The 24930-nt window shown below is 35.5% G+C and overlaps 1 protein-coding gene across 4 annotated transcripts in view; it reads right to left on the bottom strand.

The window, feature by feature from the left end:
* Dpyd (dihydropyrimidine dehydrogenase) overlaps positions 1 to 24930 on the bottom strand; it is an 831933-nt gene that overhangs the window by 607400 nt on the left and 199603 nt on the right. For 3 of the 4 annotated variants that reach the window (XM_034501414.2, XM_076933188.1, XM_076933187.1), the window contains 2 exons: positions 12555 to 12751; positions 2210 to 2291 (listed from right to left, as the gene is read on the bottom strand). In XM_034501414.2, the coding sequence (XP_034357305.1) occupies positions 2210 to 2291; positions 12555 to 12751 (279 nt within the window). Of the gene's footprint in view, positions 1 to 2209; positions 2292 to 12554; positions 12752 to 18802; positions 18859 to 24930 lie in introns of those variants that run through there. The other variant, XM_076933189.1, reaches the window with a different exon arrangement.

Genomic DNA, 24930 nt, shown 5'->3' with positions numbered 1-24930 from the left:
GAACTTAATGTTCTGTCTCTCCTCACAGAGAAAAAAAATCACAAAACTTAGTAACCCACTTTGGCCTTTGATATCATTGTATTCTTGACATATAAAGTTTTTATGATGAATCATATAAGAACTATATTTATCAATGAAAGTGTAATGACTACAGCTATCATGCACAGATTCTAAGAGTAGGACATTCTTCTATGTGTTACAATTGATGACGTATTACCTCTTTATAAGAGGCCCATGAAATGTATTTTATTTTAACTTTTGAGTGATATAATTATTTTTTTCAGTTTTGGAGTTGTAATAATGAAGATATTAAATGTCATTGGTTTATCATGAATTTTATGTTTTCAGTGTGTTAATGACAAATTTTAAACAATAACAGGGGGAACATAAAAAGATCCAATGAATGAAAAACACAGCTATTAATGAATGAAAAACACAGCTACTAATGAATGAAAAACTTTGATAACTTGGGTTTTTTTTAACATAATGATAACTATGAAAGCCAAAGCATGGTTTCTCAAGAAAGTTGAGAAAGCATAAATTTAGAAATGAGAAAGCAATTGAAATCCCAAGTGCAGGTGAGATAATTCTGATAACCTCAGAAAGACCATGTCTAAATCCAAGCTAACAAATTCAACAGTAATAATAAAATTTGCATACAAAACTAGATACTGCCAAAAATCTATAATGGAATTCAGTTATGGAAACCTTGGTAACTTTGGAAACACTTTGTAAACTGGTTGAATTATTGTCTCTCAGAAAAAGCCTTCGCCACTTATGTAACTACCATGAAAACCAACATGGCAGTTCCTAAGAAAATAATATTTCTAAATATTGTCTAGGCTACATAATTGTAAAATTAGAAAATCATAAGGCTGTGGATATAATATATGTTTTCTTTACATGATACTTTGTCTAATTCTATGTCCCTATAAGTTTTAAAGTAATGAGAATAATCTGTTCTGTGAAAAATCAATACAATTACTTAGGCTCCTATTGTTGGGATTATAAGCATTTGTCATCACCAATGTCTCATACTGTTTTCGAAATACTTTTTAAAAATTCCTGATTTATCTTTGACTGGTAAAAAACATGAAACATATTAACTTGAAATTTTAATATGTAATACTTTGCTTATTTGTTGAAAATCAGATAAGAATTTCAATTCAAAATGAAATACATTTAAGGAGCTTTTCAGAATGTGCCCTTGTTCCTAGTCATCAATCAATCATGTTTGAACACCGTAGTTGTTAAGACTTCTTGTTATGATTCTCTGCACATCTACATTGCATTTTTGTGATCAGAGTGATCAGAGTGTTTTTTTGGTATTTTTTTTTGTTAAAGTTCATCACTCAAACATGTTAAATGACATATAAGTAGAAACAAGTGCAAAAGTCCAAAATAGTCTTTTTCCCCCTAACTTTTAGATTTTCATAGTAAAAGAAAAATCCACGCAAAGTTTGATGTTCACTTTTCAAAATATCTTTTGGAGACAGAAATTATGCAAATCCTGACACATTATTAATCAATTGAGCTTTATGGAAAATAATAATCTTTAAACAAAATAGGAATATATTCAACTGTTAGAGGAAAATTCACAAAATAATAGTAGTAACAGAAAATTATAGCATCTAAAGTTACATTCTGGAAGTATATCATGTCAGCATCTTGTCTATCTTTAAAAGAAGAACAAAAAAATTATTGAATAGAAAAATAAAAGATTAGTATCATACCATTTTTCATGAATGTATTGAATATATTGAGAAAAGCCAGACATACAAGAATATCATGAGGTAGATAATAAAGAAAATACATTTCTGGAAGAAACTATAATCCAAGTTTTGAAATGCTAACTGCTAGTCTTTCAGAGAGCTCACAACTTGCCTGAACAAAACATGATTAAAGAAACCAAATCCTTCCCTTGGCTGAACTGAACCCCTAAAGCTATTTAGGAATTTGTTTCTTACAGACAATTAATCACATGCAGGTGGGCCAGATGAGAACTATTGATTGCCCTTTTCCAGGCTAGTGGCATTCAGACAGTAGACAGACAAATGCCCTGAGCAAGGGGAAGTATGTTTCTGCTAGGGCTAAGATAGTTTTAATTGTTCGCTCCTAAAATGCACAGCATTGGCCGTTAATCTCTAGCATGAAGCTTTCCCCTTTCCTCCTCTGCAGTATGGAGACAGATGTTATGTCTCCTACTCACCTTTATGCCAAGATCCTTCATGAGCTCAATCTCAAAATTCACGACATCATATGGGAGCCGAAACTGAGGAATTTCAGAAGTGCTGAAGCAAAAAAGAAAAACATGAAAAGGGAAAATAAGAGTGAAATTTATCATTATTTTTATTAAAAAATGGCACAACGTGTTCTTACTGATAAGCATTAAAGGGACAAATAAGATCCTGTGATTACTGATATCACATGTAACCAATTAGGAAGACAAACGTTTTTCCTGCCACACTAAGGTGTCCTATGTATTAAAAATAATATACAAGCTAATATAAAAATATAGGAACTAGAAAGCAAGCAATATAAAATTAGCCAAAAGCAATTCAAACACTTCAAATTATATAGTTGATTTACTTAATAATCCTATGCTTTTAAGATATTAAAATATCAGAGTAAATATCAATTCACAGTATACATAGAGCTAAATATTATTTACATGTAAACATATAATTTTTGGCACTTATTTTATTTTGTTAACGATAATTTGCACAGGTACAAGGAACCATCTCACTGAGGTTTTGATATGAATTTCTATGATGGTTCCCTTCATTCAGCTGATAGCCATTCACAATTGTCATGTGAGATGTAGCACAATATGACTTCTTGATAATGGGTTCATTATATTTTATAAACACTAACTTTGACACTGAACCACCAACCAGGCAGCATACATGAGCTGCTCTCAGGCTCCTGACACATATACAGCAGAGGACTGCCTGGTCTGGCCTCAGTGAGAGAAGATGCACCTAACCCTTTAGAGACTTGAGGCCCCAGGGAGTGATGAAGTCTAGGGGAGGTAGGGAGGTGGGAACATCCTCTTAGAGACAGTGGGGGAGAAGGAAGGAGATGAAAAACTGTGGGAGGGCAGACAGGGAGAGTGAGGTAATGACCAGACTGTAAAAAAAAAAAAGTTAAACAAACAAACAAACAAACAAGACCCACTAACTCCTTACTGAACATGTATTATAAATATTTTCTCCATCCTGGAAGGTTATCTTTTAAAATATCTTATTGTCTTATTTGCTGTTCATAAACATTTTTTGAACATTTTTTTAAATTGGATATTTTATTTATTTACATTTTAAATGTTATCCCCCTTTCCAGTTTCCTCTCTGCAAACGCCCTCCCTGTCCCATTCTCCCATGCCATGCTTCTATGAGGGTGCTCCTCTAGCCACTCACCCACTCCAGCCTCACTGCCCTAACATTCCCCTACATTGGGGCATCAAGCCTCCACAGGACCAATGGCCTCTCCTCCCATTGATGTCAATAAGACCCCTTCAGCCTCTCAGTCCTTCCCCTAACTGCATTTTTTGAACTTCAGTTTCTGTGTGTTTGCTTTATAGTCCTATTCAAGAAACAATGACCGGGAAAAGGTCCTGATTTTTTTTTTCAATGTTTAAAAGTTTCATACTTTCAGCATTTATCTTTAATCCCAATCCATTTAAAAATCGTTTTTAAGGACCGGAAACTTACTTTTATTCTCGTGAATAAATATATCTTATTTTTTCAGTACTATATGTAGAAAAGACTACCCTTTCTATATTATGGCACAATCGTATTGTTTTTTTGATATCGTTTTTTTTAAATACCAGCTGTGAATTTATTTCTGAGTTACAAAATCCTGAGTCTTTTTCTGAGCTCATGCATTACTTTGAGTTATGATTGTTTTGCATTATGTTTTAGGTTGGGTCAAGTTCAATCTTTTAGCTCAGGATTGTTTGGTATATTCAGCTTCCTTTGTGTTTCAATATAAATTTTAGGATACATTTCTATTATTTGAAGTCTACTAGAATTTCATAGGGATGATATAGTATTCTTTCAATAGCATGACTATCTTTATGATATGCTATCAATGCATGAATGTAGAATGTCTTCATTTTCTCCTGTTCTTTTTAGTATCTTTCATCAATATTTTATAATTTTACTTGTAGAGTTATTTTATTGATATACATTTCTATGATTTATATGTATCCCTGTAGCTTATTATAATTGGGCTGTAATTTTATATATCTTTTAGATATTTTCTAATAATATACAGAAAATTTACTGCTTTTTATGTGTTTATTTTGTTCTCTTAAACTTCACTGAATTTGTTAATTGGGTCTTATAGTTAGACAAGAGAACGGAATAATACAAGAATACAAGGATACATTTGGGAAAGGAAATCGAAGTACACCTGTTTGCAGATGCTATGACTATACACATAAGAGACCCCAATGGCTCAGGTTAAAATTCTGAGTGAGGATGAAGAGACAGGAAAAGAACAAGGGAAGAATGATCTTCCTAAGTGCAATAGAATTCAGTAATTTATTGACCATCTTTATATCCAAAGTTACTAGAGACATATTTATCATAGCTCAGTGAAGTTTTGATAGTAAGTTAAAATTTACCTCATGAGATGTATTTGAATATTCTACATTGATGGTAAGAAAAGATTTTTACAAAACACTGTTAGAGGAGAAAGTGGGAAAGAGCCTTGACCTCATTGGCACAGGTGGAAAATGGCTCATGCTCTAACATCAAGAATTGATAGATGGGACCTCATGAAAGTGGAAAGCTTCTGCAAGGCAAAGGACATAGTCAATAAGACAACGGGCAACCTAGAGATTGGGAAAAAATCTTCAATAACCTCACATCTGATAGAGGGCTAATATCCAAAATATATAAAGAACTCAAGAAGATAATCACCCAAAAAAGCAAACAACCCAATCAAAAATGGGGTATAGAACTAAAGCAAAAATTCACAACAGAGGAATCTCGAATGGTTGAGAAGCACTTAAATGTTCAAAGTTCTTAGTGATCAGAGAAATGCAAATCAAAATGACCCTGAGATTCCATTGTACACAGACCATAATGGCTAAGATCAAAACCTCAGGTGACAACACAAGTTGTCAAGAGTGGGGAGAAAGAGGAACATTCCTCCATTGCTTGTTGGATTGCAAACTGGTACAATCACTCTGGAAATCAATCTGGAGGTTCCTCAGAAAATTGGAAATAGATCTACCTGAAGATCCATCAATACCACTCTTGGGAATATACCCAAAAGATGCCCCACCATGCGACAGGGCACATGTTCCACTTTGTTCATAGCAATGTTGTTTGTGATAGCCAGAAGCTGGAAACACCCAGACGTTCCAAGACAGAAGAATGAATACCGAAAATGTGGTTTATTTACACAATAGAATACTACTCAGCAACTAAAAACTAAGACATCCTGAGTTTTGGACGCAAGTGGATGGAGCTAGCAAATATTATTCTGAGTGAGGTAACTCAGACTCAAAAGGACATCATGGTATGTACTCACTAATAAATGCATATTAACCAAAAAAAGGAGGAAAAGTACAGAATACTTGAGATATGGTCCACAGAACTAAAAAATTTCAACAAGCTGAAGGGCTCAAGTGAGTCCTACTTTGGAGGGAGAAAAAAAATCAATCACAATTGAGGAGGGAGGGAGAAACCTGGGAGGGAATGTGGTCAGGGGAATGCTGGGGGAAGAGGGGAACCTGATCTGTTATTAGGTGGAGGAAAAGGACTGAAGCCCCAAGGGCCAGCAGAAAAAAATGGAAACAGGCAACCTAGGGAGGTAGGAGGTTGGGGTGGGGACTCACCAGAATGCATCAGAAACCTGGGAGGTGAGAGACTCTCAGAACTCAAATGGAGGGACCTTAGATGAAATCCCTGGCAGTAGGGAGACGGAACTTATAGAACCCACGTCTAAGAGAAAGATAGGGCATCAAATGAGGGATGGGGGTTGCTATCCCACAGTCAAAACTCTGACCCATAATTGTTCCTGTCTGAAAGAACTACAGGGATAGAAATGGAGGGGAGCCAGAGGAAAAGAAGGTCCAGCAACAGGCCCAAAGTGGGATCCAGCTAAAGGGGAGGTTCCAAGGCCTGACACTATTACTGAGGCTATGGAGTGCTCACAAAAAGGGACCTATCATGACTGCCCTCCAGAAGACCTAACAAGAAGCTGAATGAGTCCGATGCAGATATTTGCACCCAACCAATGGACAAAAGCTTCTGACCCCTGTGGTTGAATTAGGGAAAGGCTAAAAGAAGCTGAGGAGGAGGGTGACCCTGTAGTAGGACCAGCAGTCTCAATTAATCAGGAACCCCATGATCTCTCAAACACTAGACAATCAAAAAGGCAGCATACACCAGCTGATATGAGGCCCCCAACACATATACAGCAGAGGACTTCTGGGTCTGTGTTCAATCAGAAAAGATGCACCTAACTCTCAAGAAACTGGAGGCCCCAAGGAGTTTAGAGGTCAGGTCCAGTGAGGGGAAATCCTCATGGAGTCAGGGGCCTTGGGAGGAGGTATGGGATGTGTAACTGTCAGATGGTGGACAGTGGGGGAGGGAGACAATAAAATCTGGAATGTAAAAATATAAATAAATATATAATTTTAAAAAGTTTGAACTGAAAAGAACTTATATTGAGAAAAATTTGGCTGGAAGGACATCCATTCTTTGGATTTTTAATAACAAACCTTTAATTAATGTTCCTCTTTCTGCCCTATTTATTGGCCTATTCATCTTTTCTGCTTCTTCATGATTCCATTCTTTGTAAGCTATAAATTTTGAAGAGTTCAATGATTTACTCTAGATTATTTAATTTTTATATAGAATTTACTAGTATATATCCCCCTGTTCCTTTGACTTTGGTACTAGATGTCACATCTGTTACAATCAATAGTTTTGTGTTTTGAGTCCTATCTTTATTTTTCTGAGTCTAGCCAAAATGTTTCATTATATTTCTTAATCTTTTCAAGAAAACAACACTTTGGGGTTTTGTTGTTGTTGTTGTTGTTTTTCTAATCTCTAGCCCTTTTCAGGTTCTATTTTCATTATATCTTTACTCTTTCTGTCCATGTGTTAATTTTATAATGAAAATTTTCTTTCACATTATTCACCTTCAGTTCTGTGGACACCAATGTCGTGTGTATGTGTGTATCTATTGGTACTTACATATAAATATATATTGAACATGAATGTTTAATTTGCACAAACTAATTAAGAGAACTTGTCGAATAAACTTCCAGAGTCAATTGTGGAGGACACTCCCATCATTTTCTCCATGAATGTGAAGAGATATTTTCATGAGAATGATGTTAAAGTTGATTTTTCTGCAAGGAATCCATCAATGAGGTCCTGTTTTATCAAAGTACCCTGCACTTATTATTTGCTGACAAAATGTATATTTAGTCTGCTGCCCATTTTCTGACTGTCCATCAATAGCATATAAACCTAACAAGAAAAAAAAAAAAAACAAAATGCCCAGCCTAGATGACTTGGGAATCCTTTGAGCCTAAATTCAAAGCACATCTTAAGTTTTCTAAGAAATATTGATGGAATCAGGTGGGGGGGAGTACAAAATATCTATAACTATCCAGTCATGAGGGACTTCTAGAGATGGATTGGACTCATGTCTTGGATATAGGAGTTATGGAACAATCACATGTAAAAGACTGATAGAATCTCATTTGAGAACCAGAAGAAATGCCTTTAGCAAGATAAATAAGCAAGCCACTTGGCAGCTACTACAAGACACAGTACACAGTGGACATTGTAGATGGACATACAGGAGGATTTATGAGAGTGTTCATTCACCAGACACAATTTCAGGACACTAAAGAGTACACACAGTTGATTTCCACAAAAATAGAAAATTTGGGTCAAAAGTTTTGAGGGTGTGTTTATGTCCCTCTCACTCCTGCCTGCTATGGGAGGTAGCTTCTTCAGGTTCCATATCCCTAATGCTGTGAGTCACAGTTAAAGACACCCCCATTGATTCTGGGGTGCCTCCCTTATGCCTTATCTGCCTTGTCCTGGAGATGCCCCCTGCCTCACCACTCTGATCAGTTGCAAACTCCTGTTTATTCTCATAGCCCTCTGACCCTCTCTCTTGTCCCTCCTGACACCTGATACCAACCCCCTCATTCTACTCCCATTCTTCTTTTTCACCCAGTTCCCTCCCACCATTTGCCTCTTGCGACTATTTTATCTCTCCTTTTAAGTGAGATTCAAGCATCCTTGCTTGGGCATTTCTTCTTATTTAGCTTCTTTGGGTCTGTGGACTATAGTGTTATTCTGTACTTTATGGCTAATATCCCATGGGCAAGCACCAATCACTGACACTATTAATAATAACTTTGTTATGCTTGCAGACAGGAGCCTAGCAAGGCTGTCACCTGAAAGGCTCTACCCAGCAGCTGACTAAGACAGATACAGAAACCCTCAGCCAAACAGTGGATGGAGCTTGGGGACTCATAGGTAGGAATAGGAGGAAGAATTGCAGGCTCCAACGGATAGTAACGCCACAGGAATACCAACAGAGTCAACTAACCTGAACCTCTGAGACTCTCAGAGACTGAACCACCAACCAAAGAACATACATGGCTGGATCTAGCCTCCCTGCACATATGTAGCAGATGTGCAGCTTTGTCTTCATGTGGGTCCCGAACAACTGGAGCAGAGGCTATCCCAAATGTTGTTGCCTATACATGGGATAAGTTCTTTAAGCTGGACTGCCTTGCCTGGCCTTACTGGGAGAGAACTCACCTAGCCTCACAGAGATCTGATATGCCAGGGTGGAAGGATACTGGAGGGTGGGCACCCATTCAGAGAAGGGGAGGTGTAGTGGGGAGAATTGTGGGAGGGATGACCGGGGGAGGGCAGTGATTAGGATGTAAAGTGAATAAGTAAAAATAAATAAATAAAAAAGGATAAAAAAGAAAAGAACAAACAAGGTGTGAATGTGAGAGCCTGGTGTTCAGGAAAAAAAAAAGAGAATCCTTGGAAGATATAGAATTTTAAACAATTACACAGATCTATTTGGAACAAAGGGAATAAATGGCATAAACCCTGGTGACAGTAGAAGGACTTAGAAGGATAGAAGAGAAATTGGATATAAATGGTTATTTCCTAAGTTTGTTGCACTTATGAAAACGTTTTCATTTTTTCCTTTTGTTTTCTTTTAACAATTTAAACTTTCAAAAATGTATTTTTGCTTGTGGTGACCATAAATTCTTCACTACGGTCAGGTGGGTGACAGAAACATGAGAAAATTGTCTTTCTTATATATGTATACTTCTTATGCATAAAGGAATGTATCAATAACAACTATCTTCAGTTCACCTTATAGCATGCATCTCATGTTAAAACATTGCTTCAATTCATGACTGGATAAGCATTCGTCCTTAAATTTGCATTGTACTACACACTGCAAAATAGTTTTTACTGATTATATATATATATATATATATGTATATATATATATGTATATATATATGTGTGTGTGTGTGTTTGAAAAAACCTTACTAGACACTAAAACAGAGACCAGTTTTTCCCTGAGTATGCTACCTAACAAAACAACATATACATCGTTATCATTTTAAATAAAATTTAGAAATCAAGAAGTATATGTGTATACTTAATAAAAACCTTCAATCATTAATTTTATATGTCCATATATGCTCTTATATGTGCTAGGATGGTCTTCAGCGAATTATGCCGCTGAAAATGACCTTGAATTCTTGATATTCCTTATCTACCTTTTAATTGCCAGGGTCACAGGAGTGTATTGTCATGTCAAGCCACATTTTCTTTTTAAACTTTGATATAGTCTAAAATCTTTAAATTAAAGTTTTTTTCTATTAAAAAAAGATTTGTTAAAAACAAATGCAAAACATCTGGTAATTGAATTAAAACAAGTGATTATTTTGAGTACAACAGGGATTCAATCCTAGATATATTTTACTGCATTTTGTGATTTATTTAAATGTAGTTTTGTACCAATTCTTAAGAAACAAAAGAATGCAAGAGAAGCAAAAATACAGAATTAAGTAAAAAATGAAGCTAATGCCTTTGGATTAGAATATTTATATTGATATTGCAAGAGATGAGAGGCATCTGTATGGGAGAAAATAAATTCACACAGAAGTTTCATGTTGTCATTCTTAGTAGTTCTGCGTGGTTTTTCCTAGTATTCTCACATGATACAGAGTTCCTCTACCACAGATAGTACATAAGAATGATCTCCACACTGGGTATTGTGCTTAGGAATTAGAAATACAGGAAGAGAAGAGAACAAAATTTCAAAGCAACAGGAGGAAAAGAAACATATTTAATCATGAATTTCAAGAAGTCTTTCCCAGTAAAAATGTTCAAATATATAAAAACAAACATTTAGTGCTAATTTATATAAATTACTCCACATTCGAATGGAAACTAAATACAGAGATGCTAAGAACCATAATCATGTACTAAAATTGGCAACCCATAATAATTCACAGACAAGGCTGCTTCCATTTTCAGCTTCTTGTGAAAAATGCAATTAAGGGGCAAAAAGATTTTCCCTCATCTACCAGGGTACACAACAATTATGTTCATACTTTTAAAATTAACTCACATATTCATTGATGTGTATAATTAAAAAAAGAATCTACAATGTTTATACATATGTTGTTATACATAATGCTTTTTCTAATTAATAAAGCTGGGTGAAATGTAATTAAGAAGATAGGCAGCATCCTCACAGAAAAATTAAATATAGAGAAATTTATTTCCTCAGATAAAGTTTAAAAATTTGGATTTTTCAATATTGATAAATAGCCAACACATAAAATAATTATTTCTTGACAATTGACATGATTTAAGATTTTGATGTTCCCTATGGGGTTATCCTATTTTATGAGGCTTTTGTTTGGAGAGTCATGTAGTTTTGTTTAATGAATCAAATAGTATGAAAAAGTAACTGATCAACAGTTATGTATGATTCATACACTACAGTTTATATCAAATAAGAGTACTTTGATAATTTATTAACTGGAGCTATTGAAAAATCATGGGACAGAAGAATTGGAGGAGCAGAGGGAAATTGCAACCCCATAGAAGGAACAATATTGGCTGGTAGGACCACCCAGCATTCCCAGGGTCTAGACTTCCAACCAAGGAGTGAACAGGGAGAGATCCATGACTCCAGATACATATGTAGCAGAGGGTGGCCTTGTCTGATATCAGTGGGAGGGGAGTCCCTTGGTACTGTGGAAGTTTTATGTTCCAGAGTAGGGTGATGTTGGAGCCTTGGAAAGGTAGAGGATGGGTTGGTGGGGGAGCACCCTCAGAGACCAATGGGAAGGGAAGAGAGCAGATGTGGGATGGGGATTGGTGGAAGGATAACTGGAAAGTGGGATGTCAGTTGTGATGTAATGAATGATTAACAATAATGAAAAAAAAGAAAATAGTTTGATCAATTTTAACTTTATGTATTTATTAACCATTTTATAGATACCAAGAAACATAAAATGTATTATAAACTTGTCAAAATTAAACTTATTTTCTGATTATCAAATACGATGAAGTCATTGTTTAATGAAGAGTTAAGTAGCTACAGAAAGCATAAGTTTTAATTATTGAAACATAATCCAGATGTTTATAACTTAAAATCTTTGAATTTTAATACCAGTCCCTTGAAATAATAATAACAATTTGATTGATATAATAAAGATATAATAAACTTAACATGCAATATTTTCATTTCATACCAGATGTTTAAAGCAATATCCATTTCTTATTTCAGATAAATTTTATTACTAAAAGTATAATACATGTTTAATCTGTTTAAGTAAAGCAAGTTTCATATTTTACATTTGCCTCAACTTCTGAAAGTTATTGATACAGAGTGATCAGTTTCTATATTCATGTAGAGGTCTACATGGAATATAATAATTATGTGATTCAATCATAGTTCACATTAATAATATAGACTTATACCAACTGTTGAAAGATACTGATTGTAAAAAATACTGTAAAATACTATAAAATGTATTCTGAATGTGAACTTATGGAAGAAGTGATATTAAATATAAATTAAAATAATTGTAAATTGAAAATACATGAACATTATGGTATGCTTTATATAGAGGAAACCATGAATGCTCCGATCAGTATTCTATGGAGCTTCACATTCTTCCTATATAATGTCCATGACTGTTAGACATATTTTCATCATACAAAAGATTTTCAGTGATGAAATAATTCCTGTGCTTTGTTTCTACTACCACAAACTTTTCCTGAGATCTGCAACTTCAGAAGAAGACAGAAAATTCATACATAAATCTTTCTTAAATGCAACTTCAAAATTTCAAGTGAATGAATGATCACAATTTGAGCCTTTTAGAAAATAACATGTAAGATAGATACCATCTGTAAGCCTGAAGTGTCGTTAACTATAAAATGTCCACACCAGGGACTGTTTTAACTCAGTATTTTTGACACTTAAAACACAAAAATAAATCTAGGAATTACCTTAAACCACCAACATATTCTTGTTTTTCAAATATGGTGATGTTGGAATAGCCCAACCGAGCCAAAAAGGAGGCACAGCTTATACTCGCCGGCCCAGCACCAAAAAGTGCAATTTTTGCAGAGTAGGCTTCTGGCATATGTTCTGGAGGAGGCAGCAATGGGCTTCTGATCTGTGGGATATTCATTGCTTTGAACACCTATGGAGAAATCAATTGTGATGATTAAATTTTTAAATTAAATTTTACATCCTCAAACACATTTTTAACATTTCCACTCATAATTAGCACTTTAATTAGCAATGAGAATTAAATGTTCCACATAAATATGACAGAGCTGTATTTTGTTAAATAGAATATAACTGTGACTGACTAATCTGAACTTCTGAAAGGCCTGCTTAGAATATGGGGAGAACCTCTAGGAAACATTTCTGACTCACCGTCCCTACTCACAACACTTAGTCATGCTAGATGCTCTTCTTTTGAGCCCCCAGAGTGTAGCTTGCACATGTCTAATATAACTGCTTTCCAGTGTACTTACTCCTGTGTTAATTTTTTTAGTCCAGTCAATGGAATGCTTTTTCCTTGTGTACAGTTCATGTGTACAGAAGCAAATTATCACAGAGCTATCAGTAGCCAGAACTAACCTGATACATAGCAGCCATATTACGTATTAATCAATTTTTTTTATATCCACTTCTGACTATGACAAAATAGCTTTGGAGGCAAAAAAAAAAAAGAGCCATGGAAGCAAACAGCCAGGCCTCAGATGTGCAAAGAGAGAAGCAACCATTTTAGTCTAGGGAGCACAGAGATCAACCACCCATTCTCTAAATGTGTCTGCCCATTCTAAGTAAAAATAGAAAGGCCTGAGAAACTTAAAAAGGGCCATGCCTCAGGAAATGCAGCAAAATGATCTGGGTAATCCGGTAGAACAAGAACAATAATATTTGGGAATAGAGGATCCTAATGACCAAGGGCAGAAAAGGCATAGAGAATTAGCTTAACTCCTAAGTTGTACAGAGAGAAAACCAAGGAAGGGTTCAAATAGAACTTCTGGGATGCTAAGAGAGCCTGGCAGGGTGGTTGATCATGAGGCATGCAGCTGAGTTCTGAGTATCTCCTCTGTAAGAAGCAAATCAAAGAAAGACAATCCTAGTTGAGTGAATTGAACCATATATTGAAATACATATAATCAGACCTTATACTTTTGTTAACCATAGAGTAGAATGACAAATTTTCATATATAATGTCTTGCTTTTGATCAGTACATCTTCATATAAAAATATAAACATAAAAAGCTATTCTTACACAGTCTAGTTAGTATACTCATACCAGCAGACAACTATGATTACTGCATCACCAAATATATAAGCAAGGATACAAACGCCCAGGAAATAGAAATTTGTCAAAACATGAACAAAATTTTACAAAAGAAAATGCATGATCTTAAATTTCACAAATCTAATAACAGACTGTATAAAATAACCAATTATCTAAATAAATAAATAAATAAATAAATAAATAGGTGGAATAACAATAAAAACAATCAAAACCCCTGAAACCTATTCTGAACAATAGATGGGAAAGAAATGGGGAGGTAAACATAAAAAAAGACATGAGACAAACAATATAAAAATAAAGAGATGCAAGCAGATCATAATTGGATTTCTAAAAGCAAAGATGACGAAATAAGAGAAAAACTAATAACCAGATAACAAGCCATGAATTTCTCAAAATAAAATACATGCAGAGATGTAGATGACCTCACAACAATAATGCCAACAAAAATCTGCTTCTTAGCATCAAAGTGTCGAAAAGCAAAGTAATAATCAAAAGCAAGACTTAAAATGACCAAGTAATAAAGAAAATGATAATAAGTAGTCAAAATTGCCTTTAAATTTTTCAGGGAGAAAAAAAAAAGTTTTCTTCAGGAATAAGACCCCGATAAGGTTCCATGCCCAATTGGTGAACACTATAGACATGAAAGTATATATGAGCCTATGGATACATGGATTCAACTCACAATCTCTCTCTCTCTCTCTCTCTCTCTCTCTCTCTCTCTCTCTCTCTCACACACACACACACACACACACACACAGACACACACATACAACTTTAATAACTACAAAATGAAAGAACATAAAAGGAGATGTCAGGATAAAGAGGGCTCAGACATAGATATGATAAAAATACATTGTTCTCATATGTGAGATTATTGCAAAACCACCAATATAATACATTCTAAGAAAAATTAATATTACGTTAAATTTTAAATGTGTGGGTAAATGCAAGTTAAAATTTGTTGCAGAAAGTGAAGAAGTCTGTCTTGTGGGATTTTAAGTAGTGTAAAACCTAAACTATATAACACAGCCAGAGAGACTGAGTAGTCACACAACAGATCCTACCACTGCCTACGAGGTCAATGTATTAACTATGACACTGACATGAGTTTAGAGTACATTTTCTACCTATGGAGTAGCTATTAAGCCATAGCTCAAGAATACACAGGCAACTAATGAGAAAGTTTGATATTTAAAACATTTTTTCCTTCAAAATAAAGGTGAGAAATGATACAAATTGTGTAGGAAAGCAAAGCAAAGCAAAACAAACAAAAAGCAATAAAGAGAAATGCCAATAAGTAAGATGAGTAGAAAGAAATGACAAAAGCAGTCAGGTGAGCAGAAAATATTTTTCTCCAGTGGAAAATCCTTACAACTAAAATGTCTGCAGAAGTAAATGTATATTTAAAAAAGTAAAGTATATTAAAGTCAACTAAACCTATTTTCTAAGTAAATTTGTCATCAATAATAGTAAAATATTATTTTAACAATTGTATAAATAAATGTTATATGAAAGTGTAAATAAAATGAATTATCACATTAATAGGATGGATATAATAGTTCCAATCACAATTGAAACATTTACACTTGCAAAGACCAACACATTAAATGTAAGTGGCTGAAAGGTGTATGATAGCAACAGGAAACCAGAAGAGAGCTATAAATACAACAATATCAAACTTATTAGAAGTTACATAAAGATGCATTAAACTTAAATAACATTTTATAGTGATATATTTTGCTCATTCAGACATTTAATCTGTAGACATTTAATCACATTTTATTTTATATAAAATGATCTTGACGGAAAGACTAAATTATCTCAGGGATGTGTCTTAGTTAAAACACTCATTCCATGTAAGTGTGGTGTGTGTGTGTGTGTGTGTGTGTGTGTGTGTGTGTGTGTGTGTTTTGAGAATGAGAGAGAGATCTTGTGATATATCATGCATTGTCTCACTATTTTTCTCCAAAATTAGGCTACCAATAGAAATAGAAGTGACATTGGAATACCATTTTGACATAGGCATATCATAATATTCAATAGATCACCCAACAGAACCAAAAAATTATTTTTTTAATTGTTTAATACTTAAGAAAAAACCCAAAGATACAGAGAAAGAAACAAACAAACAAAATGAGAAAACCCAGCAATGACCAATATAAAGAGGATTTTCTTGTGTATGAGGCATGTGGCTTTTCTATCAAGCTGACCTCCTTATAGGCATACATTACTGTACCAAGCACTGAGACTAAATTCTGCCACTAAAAATATATGAGTCTCTCTTAGATGCCTCAGCATGAAAATGAAAGAGCCTTATCAACAGGGACTGGGAAACCCTCTTTCTCAGTCTGAAACATATGTTTCTCATAGCATTTGGTATTTGAATTCAAATCCTTTATTATATTTTACCACTAATGCATGCTTTCTTTCTTAGAATACAAGACTTCTAAGAACAGGCACAACTTTGATTCCATATTTTCATTTCCATGATTCCTACACATAAATTGTATTTTTAGTTATTTTTTTATAGACTGTGTAGTACACAGTGGGACATACCTGTACAATGAATCACAACATGTGGAGACCCAAGAACATTTGAGATTCAATAATCTGTTACCAGGATGTGGGATTCAGCAATCAAACTCAGGTTTTCAGGCTTGGCTACAAGCACTTTAATTGCATCTCACCAACTACAATATTGAGTGATTCTTTTTACTAATGAACTTTTAAATTATTGCAAACTGATTTTGTGTGCTTTGCTGTAATTTATAGTTTTACACACTGTGAATCTATTTTCTAGTGCTTTGGTGAACTGTCTAAAGAGCACACATTTTCTTCCTTGTTGTATTTGGCTCTCTCCTTTCTCCAGGAAGGTTCCAGAGTAGGACATCATCATCCATAACAAGAACATGTGTTTCCTAAGACATCTTTGGACTCTAGTGAGGTTGTCATTTGGTTTGAACACATAATTTTATGTGTATGTGCAAGTGTATGTGCTTGTGCACGTGTGGACATGAAATGGGTCAGTGGCTACCACATACATTCAGGAAACACACAGGAATGGGAAGAGGAAAACGTTCCAAGGAGCTGGAGTTATGGGTGGGTTTGAGTTGCCATGATGGTGCTAGGAACTGATCCTGGGTGCTCTGAAAGAGCAGTAATCTCTGAGCCATCTCTCCAGATGCTCTCCTATTGTTTGGCATATTTATCTTTTCATTTTATTTCTTACTTGTCTTGATGATTGATTATTTTATGGAACATTAATGAAAATGTAGTTGAAATTCATTTTATCTTCCCAAATTAATATTTTCACATAATTTTCAAAAATAAATATTTAAAATATACATTTAAAATTAATAGTGGAGAGATACAGTTGAGTAGTAATTATATAAATGCATATTTGTTTCACATTCAGTTGGGTACTTTTAGTTCTATGAATTAATAATTACAAAATTTACTTTGCCATGTTAAAATGTGACCTTTAGAAAGTAGCACTGCATTTTAACAGACTTAAACAAAATATAAATTATTTTAAACTTAGTTGGTTACTACCAACTTTGTTGACAGTAGGATAGTATGGTTTTTATTTAAGGATATTTTTTTGTCCAAAATTTATTATATGAGAAGCTAACATGTGGAAATCACATAGAACCCGGTTCATACAATATATCCAACGTTGCAATCTTTTAGAAGAAAAAAAAACCAGTTTAACTCTAAGACAGTAAGCATTTCCTTTATGGTTTCTGGCTAATGCTATTGTAAATAAAGTAGCAGTTACTCAATAGTATTTAATGTGTATAAATTTTAGCCTAAAGATATTTTATTTTATTTTAATTTTTAAGTAATAATCATCTTTATTATTAATGATAATCATACAACATATTTTGATTACATTCACCATTAGTTATCTCTATAATTCCTCTCTGATCTACCATAAACTCCCTACTTCCTGTCTTATTTTTAGCATTCTTCTTCTCTTTTTTTAAATTTTTATTGGATATTTTATTTACATTTCAGATGCCATCCCCTTTCCCCATTTCCCCTCCCTAGAAAACCCCTATCCCATACCCCCTTTTCCTTTTTGCTTTTATACAATTTTTTTAATGTCAACCAAAGACTTTATAAGTTTGGTAATGCTCAATATCAATCAGAAGTGTAACCTAATACCCAATCTAGATATATCAACTATCTTTGACTGGTGGAGATCCACCTCCATGTCTGGCCCCCTCTCTCTTTCTCTCTGATCACCTAGCTCCTCCTCTCCTTACTCCTCCTCTCTATACTCCTCCCACCTTAGCTCCTCCTACATATCACCCTTCCTGTTAAAATAAAACTTTTCTCTCAAAACACAGTTAGAGCATAACTATACCAATTTATGTCAGTTAGGTGCAAGATAGACCTAATACCCAGTCCATCATTTTGTTAACTAACCAGAACCTCTATCATCTCTCCTAAATAAAAGACTTAGTTCTGAACCTGGCTTTTTTTTCTTGGCTTTAGAGTGAATGTCAGCTGAAAACCATCCTCTCAAATCTGTTCTCTCAAAGTAAATAGCAAGGATTGGCTATGAGACTCTAAGTTTTTAACCCCATCAGAAATCCAGAATGACTGAGTTAACTGAGATTATGGGAAGCATAAAGCATAGCTTCTAAAACATAGCCAATTTGTAGAGACCGCTGGACACCTGGACAGTCCCTATACTACAGAATGTTGAAGCATCTGATCTTCAGCCTTCTGGCCCAGGATCATCTGACAGACCTAGTGATGCAGAATTATTAAGGGCTGATTAATCTTGTCTTGGCAGATATAATTAGTTGACTAGTTGACTATTCTGCAAGTGTGTCCTTTTCTGGACAGTATTTTGTCTGTAGATGAAAAGAGGTAATTCTTGCCTAGTGGCTGTCTTACCACAATTGGAATAACTTCAAGATGCTCAATTTCTTCTTGGAATCCAAGACAGGAAGCTGTCAGGAGAAGACAGGTCTCTAATAAGAATGAACATTAATACAGAAATGTTTGTAACCTCAATTCTGTGGATTTCTGATGTTTTGAAAACCAACTATCCATGTAATGCTATCTGAGCTGTTGTCTGTTAACTCCTCTCAGCTATTTCTAAAGAAAATATAGAAAATTCTCTAACAATAAACTCAAAGCCATGAATTTGCTATAGGCCTTAACTCACAGTCTAACCATCTCAAATAAGTTAAAAATGTTAAGGAATGTCTGGGTCTAAGCCTTGTATTCCTAAATGTGTTATACAGGCGCAATGCCTATGATAGTAACAATAGTCATCTCACTTTTATATTTATAAAAAGCTCGTACCAATAAAAACCTTAAATTTGAAATCAAAGTAAATTTTGTACCATTTAAGAAATTATAAGTTCATCTTAATAACAATTATACATATTTCTATCAGTAAGTTATGGGTATGCAATAAATCCTAGCTAATCCTCCCTGTTCCACCAAAACCACTACTTTTTCCTAGAAAGACAGCCCAATATTAACCACCTCAGTCCCCAAGCCCAGGGAATAGGGGCACCGACTCTTTATTAACTTCTTCAAGCTGATTATGGGTGTTGAGATATTAGAAGAGGGGTTGGGGGAAGAATAAACTGATAAGCCTATGACACTGTGTCTTCACTGCATCCAGCTGGAATTCCAAAACATCAGAGGTTCGAGCAGGTGTGCTCAGCTTGCCTAATGAGTAGATACACCAAGGCTATGTATTCTGCAATATACAATTTTCAAAACAAATTTTAGTATCAAGATAATTGTTTGTTTGAATTCTGGAATCTAGTCTTATGGCTGCCTGCCTCTATCATGTCTAATCCATATAATTCTGAGCATTTCTATGAAGGTGTGTTCCCACCATCCTCCCATTTTCGCCTCCCTGTTCTCAAATTCTTCAACACTAGGGAATCCAATCTTTCAGGCACCAAGGCCCTCCACTTCCACTGATGCCTAACCCCTTACCCCATCTTTCTTCCTCCAATTACTATGAGGGTGTGCTCCCACCATGCTCTTGAAATTCCCCAACACTAGGGAATCCAAACTTTAAGGTACCAAGGCTGTCCACTTCCACTGATGCCTGGCAAGGCCACCTTCAACTACCTATACAGGTGGAGCACTGAGTCCCTCCTTTTGTGTTCTCAGGCTGGAGATTTTAGAATGGGTACTCCAGCTTGTTTCTTAGGACCATTTGCTTGAAAAATTGTTTTCCAGCCTTTTACTCTAAGGTAGAGTCTGTCTTTGTACTGAGGTGGGTTTCCTGTATGCAGCAAAATGCTGGGTCCCGTTTATGTATCCAGTCCATTAGCCTATGTTTTTTAATTTAGGAATTGAGTCCATTGATGTTAAGAGATATCAAGGAACAGTGATTGTTGTCTCCTGTTATTAGAGGTGAAATTATCTTTGTGTAGCTATCTTCTTTTGGGTTTGTTGGAAGAGGGTTACTTTCTTGCTCTTTCTAGGGTATAATTTCCCTCCTTGTTTGGAGCTTTCCTGCTACTATCCTTTGTGATGCTGGGTTTGTGGAAAGATATTGTGTAAATTTGGTTTTGTCATGGAATATCTTGGTTTCTCCATCTATGGTAATTGAGAGTTTTGCTGGGTATAGTAGCCTGGGCTGGCATTTGTGTTCTCTTAGGGTCTGTATGACATCTGTCCAGCATCTTCTAGCTTTTATAGTATCTGGTGAGAAGTCTGGTGTAATTCTGATAGGTCTGCCTTTGTATGTTACTTGGCCTTTCTCCCTTACTGCATTTAATATTCTTTCTTTGTTTTGTGCACTTGGTGTTTTGATTATTATGTGATGGGAGGTATTTCTTTTCTGGTCTAGTCTATTTGGCGTTCTATAGGCTTCTTGTATGTTTATGGGCATCTCGTTCTTTAGCTTAGGGAAGTTTTCTTCTATAATTTTGTTGAAGATATTTATTGGCCCTTTAAGTTGGGAATCCTCACTCTCATCTAAACCTATTATCCTTAGGTTTGGTCTTTTCATTGTGTCCTGAATTTCCTGGATGTTTTGTGTTAAGAACTTTTTACATTTTGCGTTTTCTTTGACAGTTGTGTCAATATTTTCTATGATATCTTCTGCACCTGAGATTCTCTCTTCTATCTCTTGTATTCTGTTGGTGATGCTTGTGTCAATGACACCTGATTTCTTTCTTAGGTTTTCTATCTCCAGGGTAGTCTCCCTTTGTGATTTCTTGATTGTTTCTACTACCATTTTTATGTCCTGGATGGTTTTGTTCAATTCCTTCACCTGGTTGGTTGTGTTCTCTTGTAAGTCTTTAAGGGATTTTGTGTTTCTATTTTAAGGGTTTCTACCTGTTTACCTGTGTTCTCCTCAAATTCTTTGAGAGTGTTATTTATATCCTTCTTGAAGTCCTCTATCATCATCATTAGAAGTGATTTTAAATCTGAATCTTGCTTTCCTAGTGATATGGGAAATTCTGGAACTCCTTGTGTGGGAGAACTAGGTTCTAATGATGCCAAGTACCCTCGGTTACTGATGCTTATGTTCTTGTGCTTGCCTTTTGCCCTCTGTATCTCCTTAGTGCTACCTGACCTGTCCCTGACTGGAGCCTGTCTTTCCTATTTTCTTGGTTGTATCAGAATTTGTGGGGTGGGTGTAACTACTGGGGTAAGGGCTGGGGCCCAAAATCTGCTCAGTGCTCAAGCTCAGACAGGATACTGCCCGAGTTAGAGCTACTGGGATCCCCGCTTCCTCTGGGTTCTTGGATACTGGGGGCAGAGCTGCCACCCAAGATCTGCTCAGTGCTCTGGCCCAGACTGGAAGGAACCAGTGTTGGATATTTTATTTTAATATTTAAGAATGAAACTTTGAATATCCCTTTAAAAACTATGGTGTATCAATATTGAATCAAAATATGTTTTGAGGATCAATATTAGAATACATCACAGGGCTGGAGGCTTCAGTCAGTCAGATGGAAAGCATGAATATACATGTACCAAAATGTAAATGGTCAGTCTCTGATTTGTGCAACCAAAAGACCTGGAAATACAGTATTCAGTTGACACTCAACACACAACCCTGCTCAGTATATTAATTTACAAATAACACCCTGGTCTGCTTTCTTCTGCTTTTTCTTTTTATTCTTTGTAACATTACATTACAGTAGCTTTTCACCTTTAGGACAAAGTGGTATAGTGGTCTGGTACCATAATAAGACTGCTTGAGTCAAAATTTTTTGTAGCATTCTTATGGTGCATTGTATTGAAGAAATCCTTTAACATATTTCATTCTCTATCAACTTATCTTCAGATGGGGATAATAAAATCACCTAAGAGTATTATGAATGAAGTAAATTACAATGTATGAAAGTACTATGAATAAATTAGTGTGTTAAATGAATTAGTCTAGTGCACATAACAGTCTCAATAAAATAAATAATGGTCATATTCTGAGATCAACTATATCTAAACTCAAACTGCAACATAGAGGCAGCTACCCAGATACAATTATTCCAAGTCAAATTTATTAGAACAATAGGTTTTGCATGGGCCTGTAAGAAACTGCCAAGTTACCTTATATTAGAAATGAAGGGATGTTGCTCTTGCTCTAGGTCCACCCAGCATTTTGTGGTGTTAGTATTCTGTGTTTGTCATTTTGTATTATATAATCTAAATGTGCATGACCCCAAGTTGAGGGATGGGGCCACTCACTCACCTTAAAAATATTAATACAGAATCTCTCCTGTCAAAAGGAAATACAGAGATAAAGAGTAGAGCAGAAACTGAAGGAAAAACCATCCAGAGACTACCCTACCTAGGGATCCATCCCATTTGCTGACACCAAAACCAGACACTATTGCTGATGCCAAGAAGTGCTTACTAACAGGAGGCCAGTATAACTGTCCACTGATAGGCTTTGCCAGAGCCGGGCCAATACAGATGTGGATGTACACAGCCAAACATTGGACTGAGTGTGGGGACCCCAATGGGGAAGTTAGGAAAAGGACTGTAGGAGCTGAAAGGGTTTGCAGCTTCATAGGAAGAACAACAATATCAGCCAATCCAATATCCCAAAGCTCTCAGGGACTAAACCACCAATCAAAGAGTACACAGCGGGTACCCAGGGCTCCAGCTGGATATATAGCAGAGAATTTCTTTATCTGGCATCACTGGGAGGGGAGCCTCTTGGTCCTGTGGAGGCTTGATGACCCAGGATAGGGGAATTCCAGGCCTCCGAGGCAGGAGTGGGTGGGAGGGTGGGGGAGCACCCTCATAGAGGCAGGGGAAGAGAGGAGGGGATAAGGGGCTTGTGGAGGGGAAACTGGAAAGGGGGATAACATTTGAAATGTAAATAAATAAAATAACCAATTTTTAAAAATTAAGATGTTGGAGTCTAATTTACAATGTCAGAAAGAGTTTTGAGAAGCATCATTTCTCCTCTCACTTGCCCAGTAGTGTATCTCTTAAGGAGATATGTGGCAAAGACTTTGGGCAAATTTCTATTTGTATGGTTTGAGTTTTAAAGAATCACACTACATTTTGGATTAACAGCTCTTTGCCACATATGCCTACTGTACTGTAGTATGCCTTTATATTTTCAAGTTCTTGTCAAGCAAGCATTTTCAATACTGATAAACTTCAAATTCCCAATATCTTCTTTCTTAGAATCTTTCTTTGATGTTGTATCAAGAGTCATTCACAACAGCAAGGTTATCTGAACTTTCTACCTTGTGACAGTCCAAAATCATGAGTTTCCTATTTCACATGTAGGCCCAAAATGCATGTGGAATTATGGTTTGTGAAGGGCATGCCTATGTCCAAACACCTTTTTTTGGTTTGCGCCTGATATGCTGGGATTGGAGGACTAGGTGTTGAAAACTCTGTTCCTTTTCACTACATTGCTTTAGAATTTTAATCAAAGATGATATGAATATATTCATGTGATCTTTTTATTTTGTTCTAAATGTCTGACTCTTCAATTTTTGGTCAGCTAACATGGGTCTTTCCCATTTTGAACTAAAATCTAGAACTAGATTTTTCATATCAACAAAATGATGTGACATCTTGGATTACAGACAACCTATGGCTCAAACTGAGAAGACATGACCTGTGGGTAACAGTCAGTTCTCTAAGCATGAGAAGGAACTATGTCAGTATTAATTTACTTTCTTATTTCTGCCACCAAATTTTCATTTTCCACATATAGATCTATTATTATTAGAACCAGAATTAGACCTATATATGTTAATCTAAATGATGGCGCATCTTAAATTTCACTTTGTACCATTTTATTCTGGCATATAAGTAAAGGTTGACTTTCATATGTTTAACCTTATATTCTCCAGCCATACTGTAACCATTTATTAAATCCAAGAAGTTTTTCTTAATTTATTTAAGCCTTCTTTAAAATTGCCAATTAAGGTTTTTCTCATTAATTAATTTATTCACCTTACATTTTGAATGTTCTTTCCCCCCACATACACAGTACCTCTTCCTATCTCCCCTACACCTTTCCTCTGGGAGGGTGGGGCTCCTCTGGGGTGTCACCCAACCCTGTCACATCAGGTCTCTGCTTGGCTAGGACATAATCTTCCATTGAGAACAGACAAGGCAGCCCAGTTAGGGGTTATATTTGGAAGAAAAATTTTAATTTGAGTCTTTATATACCTCTCTAAAAATGAAAATAAAAGACTACTTTAAATAAAAAATATTCACTAGTGCCTGGGAGCTCTGGGGGTTCAGGTTGATAGATATTGTTGTTCTTCCTATGTTGTTGCAAACTCCTTCTCCTCCTTCTGTCTTTCCCCTAACTCTTCTATTGGGGTCCCCAATGCAAGCATCTACATCTGTATTGGTCAGGCTCTGGCAGAGCCTCTCAGAAGGCAGCTATAACAGACTCCTGTCAGCAAGCAGTTCTTGGCATAAGCAAAAGTGTCTGGGTTTCATGGCTGCATATAGGATGGATCCCCAGGTGGGTCAGTACCTAGATAGCCTTTCCTTCAGTCTATGCTCCACTCTTTGTCCCTGCATTTCCTTTAGAGAGGAACAATTATGGGTTA

This window comes from Arvicanthis niloticus, chromosome 4 (genome assembly GCF_011762505.2).
Source record: "Arvicanthis niloticus isolate mArvNil1 chromosome 4, mArvNil1.pat.X, whole genome shotgun sequence".
Classification (NCBI taxonomy): Eukaryota; Metazoa; Chordata; class Mammalia; order Rodentia; family Muridae; genus Arvicanthis; species Arvicanthis niloticus.
This window is presented reverse-complemented; position numbering and strand designations above follow the sequence as displayed.